Source organism: Mytilus californianus, unplaced genomic scaffold, assembly GCF_021869535.1.
Source record: "Mytilus californianus isolate M0D057914Y unplaced genomic scaffold, xbMytCali1.0.p SCAF_3, whole genome shotgun sequence".
Classification (NCBI taxonomy): domain Eukaryota; kingdom Metazoa; phylum Mollusca; class Bivalvia; order Mytilida; family Mytilidae; genus Mytilus; species Mytilus californianus.
The window spans coordinates 7,386,067-7,407,075 of record NW_026262679.1 but is presented as its reverse complement, the minus strand read 5'-3'; the positions used below and the strand labels follow the sequence as shown (position 1 = coordinate 7,407,075).

The 21,009-nt window shown below is 32.6% G+C and overlaps 1 protein-coding gene across 2 annotated transcripts in view; it reads right to left on the bottom strand.

Annotated features, from left to right (window-relative positions):
* Nucleotides 1-21,009, bottom strand: part of LOC127733903 (solute carrier family 23 member 1-like) — a 95,113-nt gene that overhangs the window by 27,309 nt on the left and 46,795 nt on the right. For both annotated transcript variants that reach the window (XM_052243353.1, XM_052243354.1), the window contains 3 exons: nt 11,442-11,637; nt 6,179-6,336; nt 1,319-1,416 (listed from right to left, as the gene is read on the bottom strand). In XM_052243353.1, the coding sequence (XP_052099313.1) occupies nt 1,319-1,416; nt 6,179-6,336; nt 11,442-11,637 (452 nt within the window). The remainder of the gene's footprint in view (nt 1-1,318; nt 1,417-6,178; nt 6,337-11,441; nt 11,638-21,009) is intronic.

The following is a 21,009-nucleotide window of genomic DNA, read 5'->3' as shown; positions in this document are numbered from 1 at the left end:
TGGTTTGTACTTACATGAGCAACAAGACGGATGACACATGTGGAGCAGGATCTGCTTACCCTTCCGGAGCACATGAGTTCACCCCAAGTTTTTGGTGGGGTTCGTGTTGCTCAGTCTTTAGTTTCCTATGTCGTGTTTTGTTGTTTGTCTGTTGTTTTTTTTCTCATTTTAGCCATGGCGTTGTCAGTTTATTTTTGACTTATGAGTTTGAATGTCCCTTTGGTATCTGTCGACTCTGTTTTAATTGTTTGTTTATTTTTGTTATAATGTGTCTCTACAACTACTGGCATATAGACATTGGATGTGAAGTTGTACTCCTTGGCATTGTAGGGAAGAAATACTCCTTCTTAAAACTCCTAATAACTGCATACCTGTGTTATAACGCTAAGATAAAAATGGAATTTAACCAACCTTATGATGTTACTAAAGACCTTGATATGCTGCTAAACTGGAGATTCAGAGATACAATTATTCATTGAACTTAAAATACATACACTTTAATGTTGACAAAAATTGTAATTTTGGTATACACACTTGCAGATAGTGAATACCATGATACAACTGAATATGTACAAAGTATATTGTAAACAAATCATCAGAAGTTACCAAGACCTTGTTGATAAATATTCTGTACATGTATCAACTTCACAAATAATACATGATGATCTTGAAGTATAGATTCTAGGTACTGAAGTTGTTCATTATCTTAATTAAGTGCTATAGTGTTCTTTTATTTGTCTGTGTAAATTATTTACCTTAACTGTTTAGTCCATTTTTGGTAATATCCTTTTGGAGTGGCTCGTTACTTATGCATCCCTCCATTGTGTTGTTGTGCTGTGGTCATTTTTTGTATTCTTGTGTTTCATTTTTTCTTATGTGCTTTGTCTATATGCAATTTTGTTTTTCTTTGTTAACATATTTGTTTGTTTTTATAGTGATTAGGATTATAACACAATGTTGACTGCTGTATCCCTATTTTTGACATTTTAACCTTTTATGTCTGTTTGTTTTGTTCACACATTGTTGTCAATATAATGGAATTTTATGCGACTGCCATACAAGTGATAGGTTAAGCTAGCTTTAAAACCAGGTTTATTCCACCATTTTCTACATAAGGAAATGTTTGTACCAAGTCAAGAATATGACAGTTGTTTTCCATACGTTTGATGTGTTTGAGCATTTGATTTTGCCACTTGATAAGGGAATTTCCGTTTTTGAATTTTCCTTGGAGTTCGGTATTTTTGTTATTTTACTTTTCGCAATGCAAACTGAATATTGAGATATATTTTGTCATGTGTTACTGACCCGGTTAACATACCAGATATTATTTGTGGATCACATCGTTCAGGATCAAGGGTCTGCAGGGCAAGTAACGGCACTGTGTACTCAAAAGCTGCACCTTGGAACAATGGTAACCTGTAAAGTTAAATAGAAGCATACATTACACGGGTGGATTAGAAAAAAAAATCGTGTGTACAAAATTCGCTATCTGCAAATAAAGCATAACAGGAAACATGATTGAGCAATATTTAAATATTTGTGTGAGCATAATGAAATAAAAGCCATTTGATATATAACACCATTATTTCACCATTTTTTTATGTCATTTAATTTCTAATTTTTTGTTTTTTTTATTTATGTGAACGTTTAAGGAAAAGAAGTCAAAAAGGAAAGAAATGACTTATAAACTCCACAACAAAAGAAATCATTTATTAATAATCATCACATGATTGACAAGTGGTTTATAATATAACCATTATAACCCACTTTATTTTAAGGACCTGTTAAGTTAAATCTTCTGACAACTTTACTTAAATATAAATGATATAAATCGAAACCTAATTAAAGTGCTGAAAAATAAACAGACATAAAATTTTCAAATCCAATAAATTCCGACTTTATATTTTTTGTCAGTTTTTACTTTAAATATAATGAGTAGAGCTAGCAGCCACAATAAATCAACCTGTAAAGAATTATTTTCTAAACTTCAAGTGTATAAGTAGATATTCTGTGTTTGTATTACTGAATGTATTATTTTTGATAGTGTAATAAGATCAATTATATATCTGCTTCAGATGCATTAATTTAATCATGATAATAGCCTGTAAAAGGAATAGATTTCATTTTAGTTCATTTTTTCAGAAATTTGACACCTTATCACCATTTGTTCGTGATTTCATATGTAGTGCTACTCCTCGCCCAATTTGGTTGAAAAGAAAAAAATATGGTATTAAAAATATTTCCAAAAAAAATATTTGTGGGCTTGGGATGTATTATGCAAAAATCAGATTTAAACGAAATTCTTCTACACAATTGACATCCCACAAATACATCACTATATGATGCAATTGGTGAAAAAAAAATGTTTTAATCGAAACAATTGAATATTTTAATATATGTCTTCATCCAATTTTCACGATATTATTGCCGTTAAATTTTTACAGATTTTTAGAGCCAAATTTATTAGTTAAGTAAACTTACTCCTTTCTTTAAGAGTTTGTTTAGGTTTGAGAGGAGGTGACATCATTGTTGAAAAAGTTTATTGAAAACGGAATTGATTTACACCAAGTCAACTCTTATATTGGCATTGAGCCTTGTCAACTTTCACCAGACTTTAGTATTCTATATTTTAGAAATACTCGCATGTTCTGAGTAAATATATATTTATTCAATTACAATAACAATTTATTCATTTTCCTTATATCTTATTTTTTTCAAAATTATTCTAGCTTGTCAAATGAACAAACATTTCAAGTAAAGTAAACAAGAAAGGTAATATATGAATCCTGACAACATAATGAATAAATATGTAATTTTATACTATATTTGTAAAGTTATAAATTCATTCAAATTTATTCAGCTTTTTAGACAATTTTACAAATGGATGGATTTCAAGATCAATAAAACATCGCAAATTTACAATTTTCCGTGACTAAATTGTTAATATTGTTTTTGTAATAAGTCATTATAATTTTTGAAAAATATCCCAGGGACAAATAAAAATTCCATTCAAGGTATTCATAATACAAAGTAAAATAACAAAAATACCGAACTCCAAGGAAAATTCAAATCGTAAAGTCCCTTATCAAATGGCAAAATCTCAAACACATCAAACGAAAGGAAAACAACTGTCATATTCCTTGGTACAGGCAAATGCACAATTCACATACAGTATGAAATCAAGGGTGTTCAATTTAGAGTCTTTTGTGACAACTAATCAGGATTTTCATCATTTGTAAATGTTCTGTTATTGAAGGAGATATTGGTCTTTTCAACTTGTCAAGGCAGGTGGATACTTAATGTTTTTATAATATGTATAATAAAACATCAAGATAATGTTATTTTCATATAATTCAATACATTTTGCCTAACATCAAACAGTTTACAAATATAACATGACTCTGGTTCACATTTTGGACCTTACGCGTATGGTCCGGGTATTTATTACGATAAACGTTGATTATCTACTTTTTCTTACGAAACACAATATGTCGACTTCAATTTTGGAATATATAACTTCAAGAAATATCTAATGAAACTCAAAGGCACTTGGGGCATTCCATGCTCTTTTTTAAATCTTATTTCTTATTTATTTTGGTGTTTAATTTGGTTTTAGTAAATTAAGATTTTTTACACATTTCAAATTAAGTTTAGTTATTTTTAAAATGTGTATATGCTCCTATTCTATAGCTAACGTCGAATATAAGAATAAAGGGGCAGCACGTATAAACTACTGTTGTTGTAAGATCCTATGAAAAGGAGCAATAACAAATCAAGTAAGTGAAAGAGAGGCGAAGGAAACCAAAGCCAAAGGGACATTCAAACTCACAAGTCGAAAATAAACTGACAACGCCTTGGCTAAAAAGAAAAAGACAAACAAACAACAGTACACACAACACAACATAGAAAACTAAAGTAAGTACAAATAAGAATAATTAAAAAAATAAATGGAGAATGGACACAGATGATACCCCCGCTTGCATATAACGTTATAAAGGGACATAACTCAAGAACGGTAAATGTGACGCCATCCAAATGCGAACTTGATCTGAATTTGTGGCAATAAGCATTGTGTATATTAAGTTTCATAACATTTGGTTGAGGCAAACTTAAGTTAGAGAACGGAAACGAAAAATTCAGCAATTTTTCCATTTGTAAAGGAACATAACTCTAGAACAGTAAAAGTGACGCCACCAAAATACAAAATCAAAATTCAGATCTGTGTTTTGAGGTAATAAGTATTGCGTATAAATTACACAATATTTCATTGAAGCCAACTTAAGTTAGAGAACGCTGCGGCGGGGACATAATAAAATAATATAAACACCGGTGAAAGAAGGAAAAAAGTCCATTCCCAAACCGCCAGTAGTTTCACTCACGGACGGAACTGAAAGTCGACAGGATAAAGGCACTTTTAAATTGACTCTAGCGAAGACAAGATAACAGATACACGAAGATTCAGACAGCATGTCAAAGATAAAGGATTTCAGTAAGTAACTTGTGCCGATTTTGGTTCGGAGAACGAGCATTGTGTTCCTGCGCAAGACTTTAAAATTTATTTGGAAAATACCTAAATGGTCTAAATAGTTATATGGTCCAGTCCTTTAATAACCAAACGAGTATATAATTTTATGGTCCGACCTTACGCGAATGATCCAAATACTCATATGGTCCGGAACATATATATTACGAACCAGTAACGTATATTCGTCTAAAAATAGTTAATTCATTGTCTGTTGTTCAAAAACCTTTGGTATCTAATTATTTTTTTTTAGGTTTTGTGCCGAAATTACTGATTGTGACCTTGATTAACAATCAACAAAGAATCATGGAGTACGGATGATAGAGCGATGTTTATTTGTTTTTTTTAAGTTTTTTTTATATTGTCCATGTTAACTTAACTTTGTCATTACTATCTTCTTTTCACATTTGTTTACCTTATCTTTCATAACTGATTTTCCCTTTGCACTTCTTCTACGTGGTTGCTGAATTTCTAACGAGAGATGCCATGGTTAAGGTCTGTTAGCGAATTAGAGTTGGGAAAGACATAATTCAACAGTAGTACAATTTGATGATTTGGATAGATAAAGGATTTTCTTTTAACAGAAAGTCTATGTACAAGTGTTTTATCGTAAAACTTAGATTTTGTTAAATGAAGTATCATATGACTTTAAAGGTTATAACGCCTGTGAGGAGTTGTCGGGCAGTTTTCATCATAATGGATAACTTTAACATTGTCGGGCAATTTTCATCATAATGGATGACTATAACATTGTCGGCATTTTTTTTTTATCATAATGGGTAATTATAACATTATCGGCAGTTTTTTTATCATAATGGATAACTATAACATTGTCGGCAGTTTTTTTTTTATCATAATGGATAACTATAACATTGTCGGCAGTTTTTTTTATCATAATGGATAACTATAACATTGTCGGCAGTTTTTTTTTTATCATAATGGGTAACTATAACAATAATTATGTTAATCTCATCTCAGTTGCCTGATTGTAATAAGTAGTCAGTACTATATACGTTAATCTAACTTGCATTGCCTGATTGTAATCAGTAGTCAGTAGCTCTCTTTTCCTTGCCTCCCTTTCTGATTGTAATCAATAATCAGTAACTATCTTTAATTTGCCTCCCTTGTTTGATTGTAATCAGAAGTCAGTAACTCGCTTTTTCTTCCCTTCCTTCTTTGATTGTAATCAGTAGTCAGTAACAATGCAAATCTTCCTTCCCTTGCCTGATTATAATTAGTAGTCAGTAACTATGTTTAATTCACCCCCTTACCTGATTGTAATCACTAGTCAGTAACGACCTTTATTTTACCTTCATTGCCTTATTGTAATCAGTAGTCAGTCATTATTTTTATCTTATCTTCGTTGCCTTATTATTATCAGTAGTCAGTAACTATCTTTATCTTACCAAACTTGTTTTATTGTATTTAGTAGTCAGTAGCTATCTTTATCTTGCATCCCTTGCCTGATTGTATTTAGTAGTCAGTAACTATCTTTATCTTACCTCCCTTGCCTTATTGTAATCAGTGGTCAGTAACTATAAAAATAAGATGTGGTATGTTTATCTTACTAATTTTGCCCGATTGTTAATCAAGTTTTTTTAGACAAACTTTCTACTCAACTTTGAAGGAAAAGTGTTACACAATTTTTATTCTTACCTCACTCCAAACAAAATCATCATCAGTGTGGTAATACCATCCATAAATAGAGTTGTACTGAGGAGCCTCGTTTTAAACATGCCATTTGTTTCTCCACACACAGCTTCAGCTACCATTATAGACAATGCCAACTGGTTTGCCAGGGAAAGGAGTGCTTGCTGAAAATATAGATATAATTTATTCAGGGGTATAGTAGAATTGTAGAGAATGCTTACTGGTTTGTCAGAGAAAGGGGTGCTTGCTGAAAATATAGATATAATTTATTCAGGGGTATAGTAGAATTGTAGATAATGTTTACTGATTTGCCAGAGAAAGGAGTGCTTGCTGAAAGTAAAAATATAACTTATTCAGGGGTATGGTAGAATTGTAGACAATGCTTACTGATTTGTCAGAGAAAGGAGTGCTTGCTGAAAGTATAGATATAATCTATTCAGGGGTATGAAGGAATTATAGACAATGCTAACTCGAGAGAGATGAGTGTTTTCTGAAATTATAGATATAACTTATTCAGGGGTATGATCACTACAAACCAGTAAAAGTCTGAAATGGCCTATATCTGTACTCGACTGTACTGATTTTTACTCGACCAGTCTGAATTGGTCTGAATTTTACTCGACATTACTCGACCCCAGTCTTAACCATACTCGACCATACTGATTTGTACTTGACCCTTATCTTTGCCATTGAAAATAGTCTGAACTATTACTCGACCAGTCTGAAACAGTCTTAACCTATTCTCGACCTGTACTCGACCAATTTTTTCAGTCTAAACCATACTCGACCAAAGGTCTGAACAATACTCGACCAGTCTGAACCATACTTGACCAAAAAACCTATACTTTTTTTTAATTTTAGCTGTTAAAATTAATTTCTTTTTTTTCTGACAGGACAACAGCCACAATAAAATAAAGATATATATAAAAACATATTTTTACATCCTTACATGATTCTCAGATTTATCAAATAGAGATAGTTAAATTAAATTATCTTATATAATAATTTAATTATATTAATTTTAAAGTTTTAGAGTTTTGTTAAAAAAAAAGATTGTCTTGTAACTAAAAACCACACCTTTACTGAGGGTAATAAAACCTTATGAAGGTGCTTCTTGTTTGGCATGTGTTTTTTTTTTTTTTTTTTAAACATAATTTTCCTAAATTCCTAAAGAAAAACTATATAGGTTTCATGGTTACATACAATAGTTATATAATTATCTTTTTAATGAGGTAACAACAGCCAAAAAAATCACTGAAATTGTTTAACCTTATATTAGAAATATATCTATTCTTATTATAATTTGGGATATATTATATATAATATATATCAAAAAGGGATAACAAAATTAAAGAAATAGATATTTTTTTTTCTTCTGATTAGTGGTAAAGTATAAAGTTATACCTCCTGCTTGGGGCAAACTCATTAAAAAGATCACACCTGGTCAGAGAGTATTAATTTCTAATTAACATTCATTAAAAATTGCAACATCCTGTAAAACTTAAATCGCAAGGCCTTTTGAATTCACTAGATAAGTAATACACGAGTTTAAGAAAAAAAAGGGCTTTCTTTTTACCTGTAAAACACACATGTACTGAGGTAATTAAACCTTATTAAAGTGCTTTTACAAAACAAAGGTGTGATTTTTAAAATTTATTAAGTTGCTTTATTTTAAATATATTTTAATAAAAAAAAAAAAATCACTGCATTATTAACTAAACTCAACTGACACCATAAATCTATACAAGGCTTAAGTAAATGGTGAAAATTGTCTAGTAACCATAAAATATATCTGAAACATTCAAAAAATTTGAATAAAATTGAAAATATTAGTCACAATTCAGTTTTGAGATTATTTGATCAGCTTGTTTTATTTTTATTTTAAAGGTGATATATATATGTAGTGTTGATAAATATGGTGTTGAATTTATATTATGTTTATTGTGAAATTTTGGTTTCAATGCCATATTGAATACATTTTAAATTTCAAATTGTTGTTCAAATGTCTAGCCAGGGGAAATAGCTGTTAAAAACAGTTCCTAATTTGATGAAATACAATAGATAGATACAAAAAATTAGGTCTAGGTTGGTTAAGACTTAATCGAGTATGGTTCAGACTAGGTCGAGTATGGTTCAGACTAGGTCGAGTATGGTTCAGACTAGGTCGAGCATGGTTCAGACTAGGTCGAGCATGGTTCAGACGAAAATAAAATGGTTAAGTACTGGTCGAGTAAAGGTCGAGTACAAGTTCAGACTGTTAAGTATGGTTCAGACTACAGTCGAGTATTATCAAGTAAATTTCAGACCAATTCAGACTGGTCGAGTAAAAATCAGTACAGTCGAGTACAAATATAGGCCATTTCAGACTTTTACTGGTTTGTAGTGGATAGAATGATAGACAACGCAAACTGGTTTACCAGAGAAGTTCTGGCTGAAAGTATAGAAACAACTTAATCCGGGATGTGGTCGAATCATAGACAATGCAAACTTGCTTGCTAAAGAGAGGATTGCTTGCTGAATGTATAGATATAATTTATTCAGGGGTAGGGTAGAATATACATTCATCATAGAACCAGGCTTAAAATATGATACACTTGACCCGTGTTTTTTCTTCAAAAGACTCAAAAGCACGAATAAATAAATGAAGAATGTGTCCATGGGACATGAGGATGCCCCCGCTTGTATATAACGTTATAAAGGGGCATAACTCTAGAATGGTAATAGTGACGCCACCAAAATTCGAACTTGATTTGAGTTTTGTGGTAATAAGCTTGTGTATAAGTTTCATAACATTTGTTTGAGGCAAACTTAAGTTAAAGAACGGAAACGAAATTTTCAGCAATATTTCCATTTGTAAAGGGATATAACTCTAGACCGGCAAAAGTGACGCCACTCAAATTCAAACTTGATCTGTGTTTTGTGATAATAAGCATTGTGTATAAGTTTCAAGACATTTAGTTGAGGCAAACTAAAGTTAAGAGAACGGAAAGACATACAGACGGACAAGGGGGTATAAAAAAAGTTCAAAAGGCCAAATGAAATACGTTGAAGAACATCCAGGACCCAAATGTTTTGCCAATTCAGCTTAGGTATAAGAAATATAGACAATGCTAACTGGTTGGCCAGAAAGAGGAATGCTTTCAAGAGTTAAAGTTATAGCAAAGAACTTACATGTATTAGTATGCTTAAATTTGAACAAAGAAATAAAAGAAGGTATTATGTAGTTATATTACATCATTATGTGTCTATTTTACATATTATAGGCTGAAGCTTTGGGCTTCCTGTTTGAACTATATTATACATTGTAGCTGAATTTTGCCGTTAGAATAGTATGTTTAGGTGTGAAACTGATGATTAAAGAAACATTATTCTTTGATGTAAATTATTTCGCCATGAAAACTGGGAGATAGTAGCAAGCACCTGACTGATATGATCTACATTTTGTAACTGCATATTTGCATTACTGCGTTTGAGACATGTCTTTTATGTTACTCTATTCCAGTTGTTGCATTTGTAGTGCATCACGATCGTTTAAAAATTCTATACCATGATTTGTATATTGTTGTATTATTAACGTCCAGTGGCAAATAGTACAATACATATTCAGGTCGCGAACAGTTGAAAAGGTATACAATAGGTAGGTTATGCAAGGTGGTCAATCGAAATATAGGGCAGGAATTTTAAACTGCTAGGAGAAAATGGGGTGTTTAAAAAACTAGGGGTAGAAATTAAAACTTTTAAATAAAAAAGGCCACCCATGGATCTCTTAGGTAGTTGTTGCAAGGTTCCTTTAATGTACAAAGAGTGTGACTCTCTCCCTATACGAGGCATCGGATTTAACAATCCCATTCCGACCGGGTACTACATGAAAATGTATCTGCAACTACCAAATACTGTTGACCTATCACAGACTTCATTCCAAAAGCCTATTACCAACACTTATGCATGACAATTTGCAAAGTCGAGTGACATTGACTGGCTGACTGGGTTGACCGTTGATCCTGGGAACCGGTAGAAAATTACTGGCTACTGGGTGGATGGTTGACCTCTGGAATCAGTAGAAAATTACTAAATACTGGTGGACGGTTGGCCCTGGGAATCGGTAGAAAGTTCCTGGCTAATAGGAGGACGGTTGACCCCGGGAATCGGTAGAAAATTACTAAAAACTGGTGGACGGTTCGCCCTGGGAATCGGTAGAAAGTTACTGGCTAATAGAAGGACGGTTGACCCCGGGAATCGGTAGAACATTACTGGATACTGGTGGACGGTTGGCCCTGGGAATCGATAGTAAATCACAGGTGACTGGGTGGAAGTTTGACCATGGGAGTCAGTATCAAATTACTAGCTACTGGACGGACGGTTGACCCCGGAAATGATAGTCCACAAGGAAAAAGTTGCATCACAACATACCTCTATGGTAATTTACATGTGAACTTGAGTGTAGCCACTTTCCCCCTGATTTTGATTCAATAACAGTACCAAGATCGGTAAGTTGGTAGAAGATTACTGTAACACATGTTTTACAGTAATCTCACAGTAAAAAGGAATATTTTGGAGTTAAATTATTGTAAAAAAATGTTAAACTTTTAGTGTGAGAATAAAGAGTCACAGATGCTCTCCACTTCATTAGACATGAAATAAATTGGTCATACCTTTCTGTAAAAATCCTTGTCTGCATGATCAAAACACAATGTCTTTCGACAGAAATCATATTGTCTAGGATATCTAACCATGATCAAAACACAATGTCTATCGACAGAAATCATATTGTCTAGGATATCTAACCATCATCAAACACAATGTCTATCGGTAGAAATCATTTTGTCTAGGATATCTAACCATGATCAAAACACAATGTCTATCGGCAGAAATCATTTTGTCTAGAATATTTAACCATGATCAAAACACAATGTGTTTCGACAGAAATCATTTTGTCTAGGATATCTAACCATGACCAAAACACAATGTCTATCGACAGAAATCATTTTTACTAGGATATCTAATCATGATCAAAACACAATGTCTATCGACAGAAATCATTTTGTCTAGGATATCTAACCATTATCAAAACACAATGTCTATCGACAGGAATCATTTTGTCTAGGATATCTTACCATGATCAAAACACAATGTCTATCGACAGAAATCATTTTGGCTTGGATATCTTTCAATGTAAAGTTGTGTTAACGAAATGAAATGACTAATAGAACAAACGACCGCACTTGAGGAGATATATATTTTGCAGATATGAAAATTTTAAAATAAATACCTGGAAGGCAAATAATATAGTGAGATGTATTGGAGGGTTGTCAGTAACACCGTAGATGAGTGAATCATCGGTGATGTGAATTTCATCCTCTATTGTAATATCACTGTTAGGTTCTGGGTGAGGAGTAGAACCATTCTGATCTTCAAATTCCTTCTCCTTCTCCTCCATTAATGTCATGGTGACTGAATTATCAGACCTGGAAAAAAATGAAATTTTTCTTTAACAGCATGTATTCATTATATATCTACCAGTAAAGTTTACAACTAAGTTTACGACAATTACAAAAGGATATGGCAATTACAAAGGATAAGACAATTACAAAGGATAAGACAATTACAAAAGGATAGGACAATTACAAATAAGAAAATTGGAAAGATAACAATGGGACAATCAGAAACCAGGAGTTACTTAGCAAACATAACCATTACCAAAAGAGAACCAACACAAACAATGAGCAACAACACATCATATAAAACTAAAAACCAAGATACAAGAATCTTTCAAAAATGGAATTACGTCCCAAAGAAAATAGGTACCCAGTTCAATAACATACTCGTAATGCCCGTTATAGGTCTATATCAATATGCATACAATGCTATAATCGTCAATACGTATACAATGCCATAATCGTCAAAACGTATACAACAACATACCCATCAATATACAATATATGTACATTGTCGGAAAATACGAAATTAATGTGTACGAGCTTTAGAAACAGGACGAAAAGCGAGGATGGCCGAGCTTCTCTCCTGTTTCGTAGCGAGTACAAATACATTTCATAATCCGACAATTTACATATATTGTTTTTATCCTGCAATTTACACCGGCACTTGAAGCTTTAGTTGTTTAAATCCAAATAGTTGTCTCTGATTTTTCATAGAACTCGACATAGTTTAAACGCGAACCGCGAAGAGGACCTCAAAATGAACTGTTATACAATAAGAAATATTCACATTACCGCTTGCTCAACATGGAAGCGGGATAACAGAAGACTTTATTTGTACAAGTACAAATAGAGCAAAAAATTTATTTGTATACCTGTTTTTTGTACAATAGTTGACTAATTGAAGGATAAATGCGCATATAATAACATAACTGTCAATACGTACACAATAACATACTCGTCAATACGTATACAATAACATACTCGTCAATACGTACACAATAACACACTCGTCAATATGTATACAATAACATACTCGTCAACATGTATACAATAACATAATTGTCAATATGTATACAATAACATACTCGTCAACATGTATACAATAACAAAATTGTCAATATGTAAACAATAACATAATTGTCAACATGTATACAATAACATACTCGTCAATATGTATACAATAACATACTCGTCAATATGTATACAATAACATACTCGTCAATATGTATACAATAACATAATTGTCAACATGTATACAATAACATACTCGTCAATATGTACACAATAACATACTCGTCAATATGTACACAATAACATACTCGTCAATACGTACACAATAACATAATTGTCAATATGTATACAATAACATACTCGTCAACATGTATACAATAACATAATTGTCAATATCTATACAATAACATACTCGTCAACATGTATACAATAACATAATTGTCAACATGTATACAATAACATAATTGTCAATATGTATACAATAACATAATTGTCAACATGTATACAATAACATACTCGTCAATATGTATACAATAACATACTCGTCAACATGTATACAAAAACATGATCGTCAATACGTACACAATAACATACTCGTCAATATGTATACAATAACATACTCGTAATTAGTCTATATCAATACATATATAATAACATACTTGTCAATATTTACATAATAACTAACTCGTTAACACGTATACAATAACACACAATCCATACGTATATAACATAATGGTCAATACGTACACAATACCATACTCGTCAGTACGTAAACAATAACATGCTCGTCAATACGTATACAATATCATACTTGTCAATAAGTATATGATAACATACTCGTCAATATGTATACAATAACATACTCGTCAATACGTATATGATAACATACTCGTCAATATGTATACAATAACATAATCGTCAATACGTATATGATAACATAATCGTCAATACTGTAGGAAAATGGGGTGTTAGCGCCATCGTTTAACTCCAAATTTCATATTTATTACATAAACATTTGTGTAATGCTAAATCAAGTTACTAATTAGTTAATTCAATAGGTTTTGGTTTATATAATTTGTTTATGAAAGAAATTTCGAATATTCAGAAATGTATTTATCTTGGTGTGGAAATGTTTAAAAATATTACTGACCAAAATTTAGAACCTTTGAAATGTAGATCTATAATATTTAGCTCACTTTATCAAATGGTCCGAGGACGACTGCCTACCAGTCCAACATAAGGAAAGCCGAGCTATTCCAAAATAAGGTTAGTGCAACTGCCACATATCAACTATTCAAATGTATGCTTCATTTTGATAAATTTGGAAGTTCAAATGATAAAAGTTGTATTTTGATAATAATTATAAATTATACATTTTGTTTATACTGTTTTCGTTTCATTTACTTCAGATATTTATCGTTATTCCATTCGACATCCCATTCAGTCAATAAGCTGTGATCCGAATCCCAAGCAGAATTGTTCCTTCTACAATACGTATACAACAATATACTGGTAATGGGTCTGTATTAATACGTACAGTAATATACTACGAACGCGTGGTGTATCTGTAGCAATGCTGTATATATGTTGCTGTGTACAACATTTATACTGGTTATTCTTATAACCATATGTATAGATGTCATTTACAATATATGTAGATGACTTCTAAAACCGGAACAAAGAGGAAAGTAAAGCAAGTAACTGACCTTGAGTACATCTTGGCACCGGACATCAACACCGAAACATGATCTATGCCATTTCTTATTAATAAATCGTCAAAATACCCTGACCAAAACACGTCGTGATGTACAATTACAACCAAAAGGAGAAACTGATGAAAGAATCAATAAGTATATTTATCTTACGCCCTCATCTTATTGATTTTTTATTATCAACATCAGAAAAAAAAAACAATTATTTTAAGTTAGCAATAGTTAATGTCAGTGAGATTTTCCTATTTTAGATTTATTAATGTACATGATGTAAGTGCGATCAAATATACAATTGTTTTAAAGGATTTATTTTTAGAGCAATTGTAATTTTACAATAGATGGATCAATCAATACCACATAAACATTTAACGTAATCAGGTTTATGTCACACAGTAATCTTGATAACATAGTACACATGATTTCCGTAGACGACCGAGGGTGAGAAGTTTACTGAGTACAAACACGGCAATAATCAACCAAAATCTGGCTTAGTTTCTCTCATATTTTGATTTATACTGAGACACAATTTTATTTATGTTATGACATGTTTTGATTGATTGATTGATTGTTGGTTGCTTAACGTCCAGTGGCAAATATTTCATGCATATTCAGGACGAGAACAAATTAACAATAAATACAATAGGTAGGGTCTGTAATAGAGGCGTCAGGGATTAAGGCCGGAGAAATTTAGACTGCCACGGGAAATGAGGGAATATTGGATAGGGACAGAAATTTAGCCTTGCAACAGGTCACCTACGGACCCCTCAAAGAGTTGTTGCAAGGGTTCTTAACGTGCATAGAGCGTGGAACTCTCTATACACGAGGCATCGGATTTAACGTTCCCATTCTAACCGGACGTGGCTGCAAATTTGTACATCCCGCACAGCCAAACGGACGCCCCACTTTGGCAAGAGTTCTACTGCCGGTCGGAGGAAGACCAATGGTGACCATACTTCTATTCCCCAGTCACCCTTGGGGGGTGAAGTGAAAAACATTTCATAACATAAATAAAATGTAGTTACCTTAAAAGGAGTGACAGTCAAAAGGCATGATTTCTATACCTAATGTAGAGTAACATTAAAAAAACATGATTTATATACCTCAAGTGGAGACACAGTCAAAAGGCATGATTTCTATACCTAATGTGGAATAACAGTAAAATGGCATTATTTATGTACTTAATTTGGAGTGACAGTCAAAAGGCATGATTTCTATACCTAATTTTGAGTGAGTCAATAGTCATGATTTCTTTACCAAATGTGGATTGACAGTCAAAAGACATTATTTCTATACTCATGAGGAGTGACAGTCAAAAAGCATGATATCTATGTCTAATGTAGAGTGTTAATTAAAAGGCATGATTAATATACTAATGTATAATGTCAGTCAAACGGGATGATTTCTATACCAAATGTCAAGTGACAGTCAAACGGGATGATTTCTATACCAAATGTGGAGTGACAGTCAAACGGGATGATTTCTATACCAAATGTGGAGTGACAGTCAAACGGGATGATTTCTATACCAAATGTGGAGTGACAGTTAAACGGCATGATTTCTATACCAAATGTGGAGTGACAGTCAAACGGCATGATTTCTATACCAAATGTGGAGTGACAGTCAAACGGGATGATTTCTATACCTAATGTGGAGTGACAGTCAAACGGCATGATTTCTATACCAAATGTGGAGTGACGGTCAAACGGCATGATTTCTATACCAAATGTGGAGTGACAGTCAAACGGCATGATTTCTATACCAAATGTGGAGTGACAGTCAAACGGCATGATTTCTATACCAAATGTGGAGTGACAGTCAAGAGGCATGATTTCTATACCTAATGTGGAGTGCCAGTCAACGGAATGATTTCGATACCAAATGTCGAGTGACATTCAAAAGGCATGATTTCTATACCAAATCTGGAGTGACAATCAAAATAAAATGATGTCTGTACCTAATTTGAAGTGAAAGTAAAACGACATGATTTATATACCTAATGAAGAGTGATAATCTAAAGGCATGATTCCTTTACCTAATGTGGAGTGACAATCAAAAAGCACGATTTCTAAATTAATGAAGAGTGACAATCAAAAGGCATGATTTCTAAATTAATGAAGAGTGACAATCAAAAGGCATGATTTCTAAATTAATGAAGAGTGACAACCAGGAGGCATGATTTCTGTATACCTAATATTATGTGACAATCAAAAGCCATGATTTCTGTATACCTAATATTATGTGACAATCAAAAGACATGATTTCTGTATACCTAATATTGAGTGACAATCAAAAGCCATGATTTCTGTATACCTAATATTATGTGACAATCAAAAGACATGATTTCTGTATACCTAATATTATGTGACAATCAAAAGACATGATTTCTGTATACCTAATATTGAGTGACAATCAAAAGCCATGATTTCTGTATACCTAATATTATGTGACAATCAAAAGCCATGATTTCTGTATACCTAATATTGAGTGACAATCAAAAGCCATGATTTCTGTATACCTAATATTGAGTGACAATCAAAAGCCATGATTTCTGTATACCTAATATTGAGTGACAATCAAAAGCCATGATTTCTGTATACCTAATATTATGTGACAATCAAAAGCCATGATTTCTGTATACCTAATATTGAGTGACAATCAAAAGGCATGATTTCTATACCTAATATTATGTGACAATCAAAAGCCATGATTTCTGTATACCTAATATTGAGTGACAATCAAAAGCCATGATTTCTGTATACCTAATATTATGTGACAATCAAAAGGCATGATTTCTATACCTAATATTATGTGACAATCAAAAGCCATGATTTCTGTATACCTAATATTGAGTGACAATCAAAAGCCATGATTTCTGTATACCTAATATTATGTGACAATCAAAAGCCATGATTTCTGTATACCTAATATTGAGTGACAATCAAAAGGCATGATTTCTATACCTAATATTATGTGACAATCAAAAGCCATGATTTCTGTATACCTAATATTGAGTGACAATCAAAAGCCATGATTTCTGTATACCTAATATTATGTGACAATCAAAAGCCATGATTTCTGTATACCTAATATTATGTGACAATCAAAAGGCATGATTTCTATACCAAATGTGGAGTGACAATCAAAATGCATGATTTCTATACCAAATGTGGAGTGACGATCAAAAGACATGATTTCTATACCTAATGCAAAAGTGACAGTCTAAAACATGCTAAAGGCACGATTTCTATAACTTATTAGGAGTAACAGTCATGAGACATGATATGTATACTTAATGAGGAGTGACAGTCTAAAGGCAAGATTTCTATATCTAATGTAGAGCGACCGTCACAGTCAAAAGGCATGATTAATATACCTTATTTTTTTATGTATTGTGCGTTGTAGTGTGTACCATCATTTGTATACCTTGTTTGTTGATTTATTGTGCGTTGTAGTGTGTACCATGATTTGTATACCTTATTTGTTGATTTATAGTGTGATGTAGTGTGTACCATGATTTGTATATTTATTGTACGTTGTAGTGTGTACCATAATTTGTATACCTTATTTGATGATTTATTGTGCTTTGTTGTGTGTACCATCATTTGTATACCTTATTTGAAGATTTATTGTGCTTTGTAGTGTGTACCATCATTTGTATACCTTATTTGTTGATTTATTGTTCGTTGTAGTGTGTACCATGATTTGTATATCTTATTTGATGATTTATTGTACGTTGTAGTGTGTACCATGATTTGTATATCTTATTTGTTGATTTATTGTTCGTTGTAGTGTGTACCATGATTTGTATATCTTATTTGTTGATTTATTGTTCGTTGTAGTGTGTACCATGATTTGTATACCTTATTTGATGATTTATTGTACGTTGTAGTGTGTACCATGATTTGTATATCTTATTTGTTGATTTATTGTTCGTTGTAGTGTGTACCATGATTTGTATATCTTTTTTGTTGATTTATTGTTCGTTGTAGTGTGTACCATGATTTGTATATCTTATTTGTTGATTTATTGTTCGTTGTAGTGTGTACCATGATTTGTATATCTTATTTGTTGATTTATTGTTCGTTGTAGTGTGTACCATGATTTGTATACCTTATTTGATGATTTATTGTGCTTTGTTGTGTGTACCATCATTTGTATACCTTATTTGATGATTTATTGTGCTTTGTAGTGTGTACCATCATTTGTATACCTTATTTGTTGATTTATTGTTCGTTGTAGTGTGTACCATGATTTGTATATCTTATTTGATGATTTATTGTACGTTGTAGTGTGTACCATGATTTGTATATCTTATTTGTTGATTTATTGTTCCTTGTAGTGTGTACCATGATTTGTATATCTTATTTGTTGATTTATTGTTCGTTGTAGTGTGTACCATGATTTGTATACCTTATTTGATGATTTATTGTACGTTGTAGTGTGTACCATGATTTGTATATCTTATTTGTTGATTTATTGTTCGTTGTAGTGTGTACCATGATTTGTATATCTTATTTGTTGATTTATTGTTCGTTGTAGTGTGTACCATGATTTGTATATCTTATTTGTTGATTTATTGTTCGTTGTAGTGTGTACCATGATTTGTATATCTTATTTGTTGATTTATTGTTCGTTGTAGTGTGTACCATGATTTGTATATCTTATTTGTTGATTTATTGTGTGTTGTAGTGTGTACCATTAGTTTTTTAAGTAATGATATAGACACACGGAGAGAACAACTATAACACGATCTTGACACGGAATCTAAGGTCTGCATGCATTAAACATAAGACGACCATTGTACTTTCAATCTCAATTTCAAACCCATGACATTCAGTATCTATTTTGAACTTATTGAAACTAGAATGATAGAAAATGCATGGAAGCTGTCTGATCCCTGTTTCCAAACTTGTATAAAACCTTTTTTAAAACCCAAATGTACAGATACTCATATTTACATCAATCCTTTTTCACAAGCATGTTACAGACACTATCCATCCGTGTTTAACACCGTATCTACATTCAACGTAGACACTAATAATCCGTGTTTAACATCGTATCTACATTCAACGTACAGACACTAACAATCCGTGTTAACACCGTATCTACATTCAACGTACAGACACTAACAATCCGTGTTAACACCGCATCTACATTAAACGTACAGACACTAACAATCCGTGTTTTTACACACCGTATCTACATTCAACGTACAGGCACTAACAATCCGTGTTTAACACTTTATCTACATTCAACGTACAGACACTAACAATGCGTGTTTAACACCGTATCTACATTCAACGTAAAGACACTTAAAATCAAGTGTTTAACCCCGTATCTACATTCAACGTACAGGCACTAGCAATCCGTGTTTAACACCGTATCTACATTCAACGTACAAACACTAACATTCCGTGTTTTATCCCGTATCTACATTCAACGAACAAACACTAACAATCCGTGTTAACACCGTATCTACATTCAACGTACAGACGCTAACAATTCATGTTTAACACCGTATCTACATTCAACGTACAGACGCTAACAATCCGTGTTTAACACCGTTTCTACATTCAACGTACAAACACTAACAATCCGTGTTTAACACCGTATCTACATTCAACGTACAAACACTAACAATGCGTGTTTAACACCGTATCTACATTCAACGTACAGACGCTAACAATCCGTGTTTAACACCGTATCTACATTCAACGTACAAACACTAACATTTCGTGTTTTACACCGTATCTGCATGCAAGGTGCGTATTGTTAACCTTTTCCGTAAGCAGAAATAAACACACGTTTCATTTATATTACATTCAGTCTTAAATTAGTCAGTCTTAGAAAATAGACAATAAATAGTAATTGATATAATTGTATTGTCATCACAACTGATTGTGTGCATGGTTTAATTGATCAAATTTATAATTCAAATGAATAATGAATGATTAACTTGATAAATTATAACCATTGTATGTAACATATTGCCTATTTAAAATCGTCTTACCAAGTATAGCCCCTCCCGCCACCGTATCTTATTTCATGTTAAAAATCGTCATTCCATGTGTCCCCCCCCCACCCCAACCAACCACCACCGGGTAACATATTTGATGTTTAAAATCGTCTTACCAAGTGTCCCCCCCCCCGTTAGCATATTTTTATACGACCGCAAAAATTTTTGCGACTGTATATTGGTATCACGTCGTCGTCGTCGTCGTCGTCGTCGGCGTCAGCGTCGTCCGAAGACATTTGGATTCCGGACAATAACTTTAGTTTAAGTGTATGGATCTCTATGAAATTTAACCAAAAGGGTCAATACCACAAAAGGAAGGTTGGGATTGTTTTTGTGGGTGATGGTCCCAACCGTTTAGGAATTAGGGACCAAAAAGGGGCCAAAACAAGCAGGACAATAACTTTTGTATAAGTATTTTGATTGTCCTGAAATTGTACTACAAGGTTCAATACCACAAGTAGAAGGTTGGGATTCATTTTGGGGGTACATGTTATTGCCCAAACCGTTCAGGAATTAGGGGCCAAAAATGGTCTAAAACAAGCATTTTTCTAGTTTTCAGACTATAACTTGTGTTTAAGTGTATGGATGTCTCTTAATTTGTACCACATTTTACAAAAAGAAAATTCAAAAAAAATTTTTTTTTTTTTGGGGGGGGGGGGC